Source organism: Periplaneta americana, chromosome 11, assembly GCF_040183065.1.
Source record: "Periplaneta americana isolate PAMFEO1 chromosome 11, P.americana_PAMFEO1_priV1, whole genome shotgun sequence".
In the NCBI taxonomy this organism is placed as follows: Eukaryota; Metazoa; Arthropoda; class Insecta; order Blattodea; family Blattidae; genus Periplaneta; species Periplaneta americana.
The window spans coordinates 46,287,779-46,300,785 of record NC_091127.1 but is presented as its reverse complement, the minus strand read 5'-3'; the positions used below and the strand labels follow the sequence as shown (position 1 = coordinate 46,300,785).

General features: G+C 33.4%; 1 protein-coding gene across 2 annotated transcripts in view; it reads left to right on the top strand.

Annotated features, from left to right (window-relative positions):
• Positions 1-13,007, top strand: part of LOC138708970 (protein O-linked-mannose beta-1,2-N-acetylglucosaminyltransferase 1-like) — a 232,838-nt gene that overhangs the window by 128,393 nt on the left and 91,438 nt on the right. For both annotated transcript variants that reach the window (XR_011334801.1, XM_069839378.1), the window contains exon 3: positions 8,750-8,897. Coding sequence is in view for 1 of the 2 variants with exons in the window: in XM_069839378.1 (XP_069695479.1) it covers positions 8,775-8,897 (123 nt within the window). In the remaining variant the exon portion in view is untranslated. The remainder of the gene's footprint in view (positions 1-8,749; positions 8,898-13,007) is intronic.

Below are 13,007 nucleotides of genomic sequence, written 5' to 3'. Positions count from 1 at the left end.
GAACACCATATAACTACATTTATAGCACACATTTATCTTAAAACTTTATTATTAGATATTAATTTTTCACAAATCCCATGATTACTGCATTCTGTTATTTAATTCTGATCATACGGCGATTTCAACCTCAGAATGCAGAACTCATTGCCAGCGCAATAGCGTGGTGGTTCATATTCAGAAGGCTTGGAGTGACACAACGTAACTTACAAAGCAAATATTCTGAGGGGGCAGATAAAAAAAGTTATTTTTGTTTCTCTCATAATGTTAATACTATCAAAAAAGTGTTAATACAAATTTTGCCCACTCGACCACAATTATGAGGACCGTAAACAAAAATAAGTTCGCCAGGGGCCATTACAGAAAGAAAACACAATTTCAGTGGAAAAATTGGACAAGATAGTGTATATTGACCGTCCACTGAAGGAATACTGCACACTTTTATCACTGCCAAACCAATTTTAACACTTTTATCACAGCCACAACTCATTTCAATTCTTATTGTACTATATACAGTAGATGGAATTATCACTACATTAACACATTTAAATGTAATTATTATGAAAGTCGCCATATTTTCTTCCTGACATTACGATGAAATACGATCCACTTCCACTAGATGGCTCATGACACGAGTAGCAGGGTTGGTAATGAATGCAAACGAAATAATACTAAACGTGAGGAATGTTACTACAGGTGTATAGTATTATGTGACAGGTTAGGTTAGGATGAAAGAGTAATGGAACAGAGAAAGATTCTCTCCGGCACCGGGACTTGAACCCGGGTTTTCAGCTCTACGTGCTGATGCTTTATCCACTAAGCCACACCGGATACCCATCCCGGTGTCGGACAGAATCGTCTCAGTTTAAATTCCAACTCTTGGGTTCCCTCTATCGGCCGCCCTCTGCACTACGTCATAGATGTCTATGAACGTAGGACTGAAGTCCACATATGTGCTGAGGTGCACTCTCGTTATGAGTGACAAGTTGGCCGGGATCCGACTGAGACGATTCTGTCCGACACCGGGATGGGTATCCGGTGTGGCTTAGTGAATAAAGCATCAGCACGTAGAGCTAAAAACCCGGGTTCAAGTCCCGGTGCCGGAGAGAATTTCTCTTTGTTCCATTACTCTTTCATTGTATGATGACGCAGAATATCATATGTACTTCGGTACATTAAAATAATATATAGGTTAGGTTAGGTTAGGTTAGGTTAGGTTAGGTTAGGTTAGATTAGGTGTATATTATGTGACAGTTTAGATTAGATTTTATTAGGTGTGTAGTATTATGTGAGAGGTTAGGTTAGGTTCGATCAGTTGTGTAGTATTATTACTATGTTGGCGACACTGAAACCCACTGTCACATTAAGGAAATATGGCCGTATTCTTCATATACACACGATTTTTCGTACATAAGTAAGGTACGTATTTAGGGCGGGTTGGGTTGGCATACGGCTCTCCCAGTGGTCACATCAATTCTAATAATGAACACTATAAATCCAAGGATTTTCAGGTTATTTTAGCAAGCTCCTATAGTGGCCGGGACACAAGTAACCTTCACCGAAAAATTTGTTAGAACAGACAAAGAAATTATTGAACTATTTTTCAACAAATTCCCCACCGGAATTAAGAAATTTTGTCATATTATGGGATCGATAGAAAGGTTCAGACGACTGTCAAACGCTGGTTCCGACCCCAGGCGGCTGACTTCTACGACACAAGGATACAAAATTTGATCCCATGGTATGTCAAATGCCTCAGTTCCAGTGGGGGATATATTGACAAATACCGCAACAATTGCTGCATCTGTTTCAATAAATATTTCCATGCAATTGTGCTATTTTCTGTAAACGGCCCCAGGAAAAATCGCTTTCTGGAAGGCCTCATAATTGCGGTCGAGTGGCCAAAATTTGTATAAGCACTTCTTTCGACATTTACCACGTTTCTATATATGACTTCATGAAGTCAAATGTTATCCTTTGGAAATAGGTCTACATTACACCTGATTTTAACAACTGAGAATATTATTATAAATCAATTAGTTTATTGTAATTAATATTCTAGAGACAAAAAGCATTCTCTTTGGCAATCGGCTTTTGAAAGTAGTCAGTGTCTGAAACCCCTTTTTACACTATTATACTCTTTATAAAATAAGTAATCTATGGTATTATGAAATAAAATATATTTCATTACAATACAGAGCACTATACATATTCGTAATAGGTAAATAATGTGTGATTCATTCAGACCTACATTCTTTATTATAGTGTAAATAGTAAGAATAGCGTATTCTAGTGTACATAACTTAAATACTATAAATTATAAATATTAATGACAATGTTAAAGTGGTCTGTGGTTTGTTCTACCCAAATTGACCAAAGAGGAGTCGCGAGAGCATATTCTATTTTGAAGGTAGTTATGTATGAATTTCACATAAAAATTCGGTATTTGTAGTTTAAAAAGTTTTAGATGAGTCCGTTAGGCTATAATATATCAAATTATTCTTCTATTTCAAGAATTGTTGCAATAGTGTGTTCTTTTAATCAATACTCCGTCTGAATGCAAATAATTAGTTTTTTAAGAGCTTCCTTTGCACCATGATGAGATTTCAATCCAAATTGCTCATGTTGAACTCTTTCTGATGTTTGTAGCACTTTTCTAGCACTTTTCCTATGAAGTCTAGTAGGCTGATTGATCTGTACCTGGATGATAAAGTAGGATTTTCCCCTGGTTTGGCTATTGCAGTGACGTCTTCCACTTTCCATGTTAAGAGAAAGTCAGAATGTGTAAAGCAAGCATTGTATATTTAGTTAAGTGTGTTATTGCACGTTTTATCAATATTTTAGCATCATTATCGATATTTTGTCAGGTCCAGGAGCTTTAATTTGTCGTAGTTTTGAATTATAAGTTTGATTTCTTCAGTATGAACAAGGGATAGATTCATTACACTTTGTTTTAAAGAAAGACTGGACTTCTGTCTCAATGTCTTGTGTAAATGAGAGATCTGAAGGTTAAATGTATGGTTTGAATCTTTCCTGTATGGTCTAAGTCAAAATTTCTACTTTCCTTTGCGGATCATATATTTTGTTTGTATTTGTATCTTGGATTGGAGTGTTTTTAATTTCTGTACTTTTGTCTATGATGTGTGTTTTGTGAATGTTCAGAAATCTTTTACACTTGGTTTTAATTGTTCCACCTTTTTAGCAAACTTGTCCAATCTGTACTGTTTATACTAGGGTTGCAGAACTGGGGAAGAGAGGAGTGGAAACATGGGGAAAGGGTTTGTTCCCCATCCACAAGGCCGTAACCTTCAATGACTTTTGTGTGACGTTTGGCATACACACTGTTCTCTCTTCTCCTCTCCCGCTACCGTGCAATGACGCGAGAGTTGAGGGAAGGGATGAGTTATGTTTACCGGGTTATGACGCGTGCTTCAATTGGAGCACAGTTTTGCATCCCTGGTTTATACTTTCTTCCTACATCTCTCTGATATCTGCAGTAAGGTCGTTCTGTTTGCAAGTCTGCGAATTTCTGCCAACGTTTCCGCGCTAAAGCTTTGGCTTTTATAATAAATTTTTCAATGTCATTGTCTGGATGAGTTACTAGTATTTTTGTGTAAATTGTTCTAAGAATAGTGGTAATAGTGTTAGTGAAGATCTTTATTGCAGTTTCGTTATCCGAAGGCTGTGAAATTGTATTGTAAAGCTAAACATTACATTAATTGATAAAATTCCGAGTTTATGTAAAGTAGGTCATGTAACAGGCTTTGGCTATTGTTGAGTTATATGCTCGTAGGTTCTTTTTAAATATTACATATCTTTCACAATAATAATATTGAAGGAGATTATGAGAATAAGTTGTCTGAGAACCGAACTGCTAATCTTGAAGTTACGAAACAGTCAAGTTTGTCGTGGCACGAATCTTTGGTGTTTCGTTTAAAAACATTATGAAAAATTTTTAGAGTGCAATTTTGCTAAAATTTGGTTTATTTTAACATAAATTTGGTTAGATGAAAAGTTTCGTAATTCTGCGTATGTACAGCATTAAGTGAATAGAGGTAAAAATACACACTTTCTCTATCGCTATCTTATTAAGATTCTTGCTAAATGAAAGTTTTATTTTATAGCCTACTATAGATATAGGTTATTAATTATTTTGAAAACAACTCTATACACAATTTTATGATACTTATTTCTTGATTTACTATACAGAATGAACCGTAAGTCATGTCATTAATTTTAGTGAGATATTCTTTGAGATATTTCAAACATAAAAGTTCAATAGGCTACCATTTCCCTCGTTTTTTTGCTCCATTTTCAAGATAAACATTGTTTTGCATGAAACATTTCATTGCGTGTTTTGGAAAGCCATTGATTTAATTCCTAATATGCTCAGTCAATGTAAGAGAGCAGTGTATTATGATGATAAATAATTGAAAAATTTTAGTTGTGGGTCATTCCACGAAAATGCGACATTTTCGCGAAAAATAAAAATCTCACGAATCTCTGCTTGTCGTATGTCATTTTTTTCGTTATGATCCGAATTTTTTGAATCTGAGAACACTGATTGTGTAACAACACGTATGTGGGACAAAAAGCGCCAAGAAGTCTGTGGTTTAAGAGCGCGAAATTATCTATTTGAATGCACATTTAAGGCAAATAAATCATTACTTCTCTATGTTAAATGCAATTAATAATGGAGTGCGGACCTTTGTTAATAATTATGATGCATAGAAACCGTAATACAATGATTATTTCGTGCTTGGTTGCAATTATTACAAGGAAATGTTGAGAGTTCGTGTGTCACGCTCAAATGGACATTTGTTTATATTTCTTCAAAACCATTTCATTTTTTCATGTTTCATAAATGTAAAAGTGAGAAACATCACATAACAATCAACTTCTTATATGGACAACATTTTGATTTATGTACGTATTCTATGTACAAGAAAAACACGTGACACACGTAACACAATGACTGTGACACACGAACAAAAATGTTATGTTCGTGTGTCACTAAATTTTATCCTAAAATCCAGTTACCGGTACAATTTTTGTTGTTATTCGAAGTCTTTACGTCTAAACATAATTAGTAGTAGAATTTCAAATACTTATTGTTGATTTAGATAATTGTGTGTGCGTGCACACACCTGTGCGTTTTTTTTTCAATGTACATAAACTGTAAGTTAAACAATCTTGAAAATATGTGTTCCATAACGGTTGTAAAGGGGAAAGGAACTGGCCACACTATCTCATTATCTCCTGGCCTAGTTGCCTCATAAGTGGTGCCTTCTTGGTATCACTTGTGAGATCCACACCTGTCTTTGGACAGACTAAACAACAACTGTTGTAAAAATATAGTGTGTAGGCCTAAAATTATCATAAGACAATTTATGTCTAAAGTTCGTATAAAATATTTATTATTTTTTTAATTCCTTGAATTAAAAACTTACAAAAATTGGTTTATGTTAATTTATTTCATATAAAAAACAAGCTTATGCAGTACATTTATATCGTAAATAGGTAGCCACCATACTAGGCCTGTGTATAAATAAATTGGTGTAATTATTTGCACATTAGGTAAATGGTACTAAATTTTTTATATTAATTTAAAATCGTTTTATTTAATAACATTAATTAATTTACCCTAGGTATCATTTGGCAATTCTAAAAGATAGACCTTTTTAAATCTATATTAGTTTTTCTATTGATATAAATATTAATACATTTTAAACATTTTTGAAAGCATTTTCAAGAATTTAAATTTGGACTGATTACTTTGTTGGGTTTTTCCGACCCAACCATAAGGCGAATGTCAGGTAATTTATGGCGAATTCTCGGCCTCATCTCGCCAAATACCATTTTGCTATCACCAATCCCATTGACACTAAATAACCTAGTGGTTGATACAGTGTCGTTAAATGACCAAGTAAAAAAAGACGTCAAATATAGGCTACGTGTGAAGTTACAAAATCTTGTGGTGCGAAGAATTGAAAGTGTCTGTGATGTCCAAGGAAGGGAAGTACTACAAATGGTTGACATATTGGTATATTCGTGACATGACGTTACACTGGAAATATCACCACATATGGTTGTAAACAACCGTGGATATTTTAAATTTAAAAGTTTATTTTAGTGTAATATAGTGTTGTTTTGTATAATAAGAACTGTAGGTATAGTGTATAAGTCTTCCACAAGAAGTGATGTATTTATAGTGCATTTAAAACAATTAGTAACCAACATGACAGAAATGTTCGTGAGTCACAACATATTTGCAATATTTTGTTTCTTAATGGCAGTGTTAATTTTTTTTAAAGTTCGTGATTTAGCAGTCAATGTATTACACAAGTGTCTTAATTATTTGGAAAACAACTGAATGCATTTATGTCATTTGGCACAATAATATGAACAATTTCCATTTTGGTAATAAATCTAGTGGCAAGAAAATGTTCGTGTGTCACACCATACAATATTTAATATTTTTTTAAATTATTAATTATTCCTTTTCATTAAGAATTTGTGTTTATATTTAGGAATGCTTATGTTAAAAGACAGTAATGTCTTTTTCATGAATTACTAAGTATTTAAATAAATATCCTGTGAAGATCATAGTTAGGTACTTAAAAAATGTTACGTGTGTCACTATGGAATGACCCTTTTGTCCTTTAAATGTGCAGAAATTTGATCAGAAGAATTGAAAGATTTTAATATTCCTTTCAGAACGAAACGTTACAGTTATTGAAGTCAAATTTCTGCACATTTAAAGGACAAAACTAAAATTATTTTAATCATTTACTTTGTCTGTTTCCGTTCACTGTTCTAACCATCTTGTGCATTAAAAATGTTTAAATTAAAAAAGTTAGGGATTAAAGTTTTGTAATCATCATGCATATCCCTGCTATTTCTTATAAATCTATAAATTTTTAGATTATGCTTACTTTAAAATAATTACAATTAAAGAATAAAATGAAATTAAATCTTTTATTTATCTCTTTAAAATATTCATTTTCTTCAATTTTTATGCCGACTTTCATTTTAACATTTGTATGGCATTATTTTTTTAAAGAATAAAAAAGTACTATAGTTAGAATTGTAGCTTATGTTGTTAAGACATAAAAGACATACAAGCATACAAACTTTCTTTAACTTTTTGAGATAGCAGGAAAAACAAATGTAAAACTTAAATTCTCGGAAAACGAGCGATATAGGATAAATTTAGAGGGTCAGGTATAGTATATAGCTACGCACATGTTAAAGAGACTATCTCGGACTGCATTAGATATATCAAGCACAAGAAAGCAAAATGTGTATTCTATAAAGAAAAAAAAAATGAATTGGAAAATGTTACTTTATCTATAAAAGTGTACCTCTCACTCCACACCCATATTATCAAAAAAGTGCTTTCCATACTACATTCCTTAAACAGCATTCGAAAATCCCTCCCGCTATCACTCAAGAAAATACTAGTGGAAAGACTAATAATGCCCCACTTCGATTATTGTGATTCTCTGCTGACTGACCTCAATGTCAACCAGTCGCAAAGATTACAACGTGTTCATAATTCTTGTGTTCGCTTCGTCTGCAATGTCCCTCGCGCTGATCACATTACCCCATCCTTCCAAACTCTAAACTGGCTACGGCTTAACGAACCTAGAAATTTTCATTCTCTTGTTCTCCTTTTCCAAGTCCTTCACACCTCTACACCTACCTACCTTGCCTCCCGTTTCAGTTACCTGTCATCATATCATAATCTCTTCACACGCACGCAAAATAGCCGCATACTAGCCATACCAACACATAAGACATCATCGTATTCATCATCATACACAATCTCGCTCTCGCGCTTGTGGAATACCCTAGCCAGTGACATCAGAGACTGTCGGAATTTAGTATCGTTCAAGCATTTTCTTACTGCGTAGAGTAGGTTTAATTTTTACTTAATAAAATAAATGCTTCTCTCTTCTTAACTTTTACAATAAACTGTCTAACTTTTATTAATCAGTTAATCTTTTAGTACTTTGATTTTATTATATTTGTAAATTTAATATTAATTGTAATTATTATTGTAATTGTATTCTTAATATTGTAGTTGTAATGCCCCGGTAAAGGGGGAGAGAAGGCCTGATGGCCTTATCTCTACCAGGTTAAATAAATAAATAAATACATACATACATACATACATACATACATACATACATACATACATACATACATACATACATACATACATACATACATACATACATACATACATACATACATATATATATATATATAATGTTAATTAAAATTAGAAGACTAAGAACAAATGCTGTGACAAAATATTTCATTATGATTATAAACAATATATTTTATAATATCTTTATAATTCTCTTCACATCTTCAAGACATTATTGATTTATACATTTTATTTTTAGATGATATAATTTTTGCGTCGTGATTTGGTTGCTCAATGTCTTCAGAATTTATACATTTTGCATTTATTCAAATACCGTACCTTAAATTCAACCACAGCATAGTTTCTGTTACTATGCCTTTAGATTCTACAAGAAGAATGTTTACATGTTATGACAATTCTTCAAAAATGCTTCCTTCACTTTATTTACATGTAGCATTTTCAATAACAGTCGTTGTGTGGAACTGATCCTAATATTTAATGAATTTTCGAGAACGTTGCCTATATTGAGATGCGAGACTAAACGTTTGAAAATAAATCTGGCGTTGCATCTTACGATTCCATTGTCTTTTTCTCCAGGTGTTGAACTTCAGAGGATATTGCCATGGAAACCTGGCACCCAAATCCACGCACTCAGCCCTTTATACCTAAAAGAGGGTTGTATAGCTTACAAACTCTCACTACTCGCCCACTTGGTAGAAGAAGAATTCTCACAAAAGTATTCCAGGTAAGAATTATACTAAATATTTTTAATACCTTATACGTTGATAGGAATATAAACTAACGCAAAGAAATAAATATTTTGAGTCTTTGCCTACGAGATATACACTTCAAAGATATCTGACCTATAGTTTTCTGTCGTGTAAGGGTACGTACACGTTGGAGCAACGATAAACGATAAAAGAAACGACCTAGCGACGCTTTGGTATTATCAAAGAATCAAGTGTTCATATCGGAGCAACGAGGACGCGGGAAGCGAACATTTTGATTTATCAGTAGACGATATTCTATACATCCACTTAATGAAAGAAGATATATAGAAAATATCAGCTGCTAGGTTTAAGGTTAATATAACTTAAATACGTACAAATTGAACTCGATTCTCATCCCAAAGCTAGTATAAATTCATTGTGTTGTGATTGGTTCTTGTGATCACATAACGTATCTCGAATACACAACTGATCAATTTACCAATATTTATGATAATTTGTTTTTTTTTTTTAACAATCTGATTTTAATGTTATTTTCAAGAAAGAATCTATTTTTACATACAAACAGAATTACGTAAGTACCCAACAACAAACTATAAAGAAACACATCAATATGAACATTGCTGAATATTTGTACTGTTTAAGATTGGCTTGCGCTCAAGTAACCTGAATAAAAAATCTGATCTATTAATATTAACATTCAGAGGTCATTATTTTTAATTCCTATCTTATAAAAAATGAGAATTAAATATTGAATAATTATATAGCTACAATCCTACGTACAAATATTTCATACTCAATTTTATTACTATCATAAATCATTTTCAATTGCTTTTTTTTTTCAGATTTTCTTTAAAACTTCATTCATTGTATGCTAGATACAAATATAAATGAATATTCATTAAGAATTTTAAGGTTATATCGGACAATTTTTTTAATATAGCGAGGAGTTAGTTACACTGAGAACAAGGGAAGTTAAATTAGTTGTTGCAATTATTTTTACAAATTGCAGTTAAGGGGTCTAAACAGAACAACTTGGTTAAACATATTTCAGAGAAGTCCAAACATCTCGTGTACTTGCTCTTCATAATTCCATGTTATTGGTGCAGCTGCTATATTTTTGCAATCTCAATCTTCTCAGTCAGATGCTCTCTGTGCAAGTCACAAAATTCACTTTAATTTATCTTTCATTGGTTATTGTGCTATTAGTCTAGTTGTTGTCACTATAGTATCTTCTTTTGAGGGTTCGATACTTGCGCAGCATATATAATGCTTCAAGTTCTTTCACCACATAATTGCCATGGGCAATCAGAACTTCAATTTGCTTGGGATCAGTGACTTGTTGGTTCTTCATGAAAGCTCGTTTGAGACGAGGTAGAAAATAGTCATAACCTTGTGGATATTCTCGACCAAGATGTAACAAATTCATTAATAATAATAATGTGTGAGCCGGCATACTGAAGATCATGGCTTCAGTAAAGATCGGACATCCTCTCTCCTTTCTTCGTGGAAGTTTTCTTCTTGTGAAATTTCTACCCTGCTCAAGCAGGTAGGCTACACATTAAATGAGAAAGATCTCTTCCAACGAAATAGAGTTAGGAAATGACCCCAGGATGGAGGCAGCATTCCCTCGTTGAACCGCTATTCCAATGCGTTGACGAAGGAAATTGATACATCTAGGATCGCCGGTACGGGACAGAGGCGTGTACCAATTTGGGTGAGTAGATCTTTAGCGTCTCTACACCACGGACCAAAGGTCTCAACTGCAAAAGTGACGAAGATGTAATTTGATGTTAAATGTTCATATTTGCGTCGTTTAGCATGATAAGCGGATTCAGCAGCAAATCCGGCACAATTGACAGAAGATTTTAAATGGGAAAGGGTTAATGTATCTACACATGTAAAATCCCAGAGAGTGATTTACCTTTGGACCAAGGAATTAATGTCAATCCGTCAGGTCGTTTACCATCCGACCGGCTAATACCAGATGGTTCAAGAAGAGTTGGAATGTCACAGGAGGTTAAAGATCTACTAATGATGTTATTAATAGCAGAATGCCTAGGAATGCGAAAAATAAAATAAAATTATGATAATTAATTTAACATGCCGAAATAATAATAAACCGATTAATATTCGGATATATTGATAACCACCGGCCATTATACAGATTAATATTATCTTAATCAGAGATCATATGAACGACAAGAGCGAAGAAAATGGAATTTTTCTTTTTCGTCGCTTTTATCGAGTCTCTTCGCTTTCATCGTTACTCCAATATACACACCTCAATGAAAATGCATGCTTCAATTCTCTCTGATATAGCATCGCTGCTTCTTTGATCGTTTATCGTCGCTCCAACGTGTACGTACCCTAAGCGAACTTTCTAACCAGAAGTGATCCAAAGATATAAGAAATTGACAAACTTTGAAACAATTTCCCTAGTTCTCAATAGATGGTAATGTTGTTGAGACTAGTAAAGAATTGTTGGAAAAAATGAGAATGTAGATTGTATAAATCATTCTCATAATTGACAGTATCAGCGGTTTCCAGCTAAACCTAGTGCCTCTTACATTCTTTAGAAGGGGATCAAATTTAGAATTTTATAATACGAGTATATTTATGTACTCTATTGGCGACACAGTTACCTTCGCCATCTATTCATAGAAGTAATAACTAAAGAAACCACACTTACAAGAACAAATTATAGGACACTATCGATTAGTAGGGGTCTTGCCCTCCAATTTTCTGATCGTGTAAGCAAACTTTTTAACAACGGGATAAGTCAGAACCAAAGATACATGTATAACAAACTGACAAATTGAAATAGTTTCGCTAGTTCTAAACAGGTGACGCTATTATTGGGATGAGTAAAAAAGTTATTGGGAAAATTATGTAGGTTTTAGTAGGCCTATAAATTATTTTCATAATTATCCAGAGTTTCAGAGGTTTTCCGTTAAATCTAATGTTTTTTTTCAATAATTAAAGGGGAGTTAAATGTTGAATGTTGTAATGCTGATATTTTTATGTACTATTGGCGACCCTGACTTTTATCTTCGGCATCTATTCATAAAAGTAATAACTAAAGAAGTCGCAAATTATCCAACACTATCGATTAGTATGGATCATGACCTCCAATTTTCTAGTCGTGTAAGCAAAGTTTCCAACAACGTGATGTCAGAACTATAAATATAACAAATTGATAAACTTTTAAATAGTTCCACTAGTTCTCAATAGTTGACCCTATTATATGGACGGGCAAATAAAGATTGGAAATATTGTCTCTAATTCTGGTGATGTAGTGTTAATGGCAGAAGATGTACATTATATAGATTTTATCACTGCGCTCTTGCAGTGACGCCCGCGGATTTTTTTGGAAACTACTCGAAGAGTTCTGAGATCTATAGCGTTGAATTTGTTAGTGAATACACCATTCGATTTCCTTTGTTAAAAGAAAAGTTTTTTTTCTGTTTCGTGGTCCATACCGTTTTCAGTTGTAAGTAATGAGGTAATGACAGTGTATATTTCTTGGTGATGAAAATGAACTTATCAATTCACTGATTATATAACACAGCCTTATCTTAGGAGGTTATTTTCTTAGCATTTTTCTCATTCCACGACGGCATTTTTTATCTTTACATTTTGCCTATAGTATAACAACATTCTCTCGTGGAAGAAATATCAAATGCATAAAACGGAAAATATTTGTGTGTCTATTCATAGCACCTCTGATATATTGTGCGGTTACCAGACATAAAGTCCAGGATTATAATGTCCATACGTCAAAATGTCCATGGAATAATGTCCACGTTGAAAATGTCCATGTTAAATTGTCCAGAGTCAAAAATGTCCATAGTTCTATAATGTCCACTTCACTCTGATGTCCAGAGTCAAAATGTCCATAGTAATATAATGTCCACTTCACTCTGATGTCCAGAGTCATAATGTCCATAGTTCTATAATGTCCACTTCACTCTGATGTCCAGAGTCAAAATGTCCTTAGTTCTATAATGTCCACTTCACTCTGATGTCCAGAGTCATAATGTCCATAGTATAATGTCCACTTCACTCTGATGTCCAAAATCATAATGTCCATAGCTCTATAATGTACAATATATCCATTGTTCATG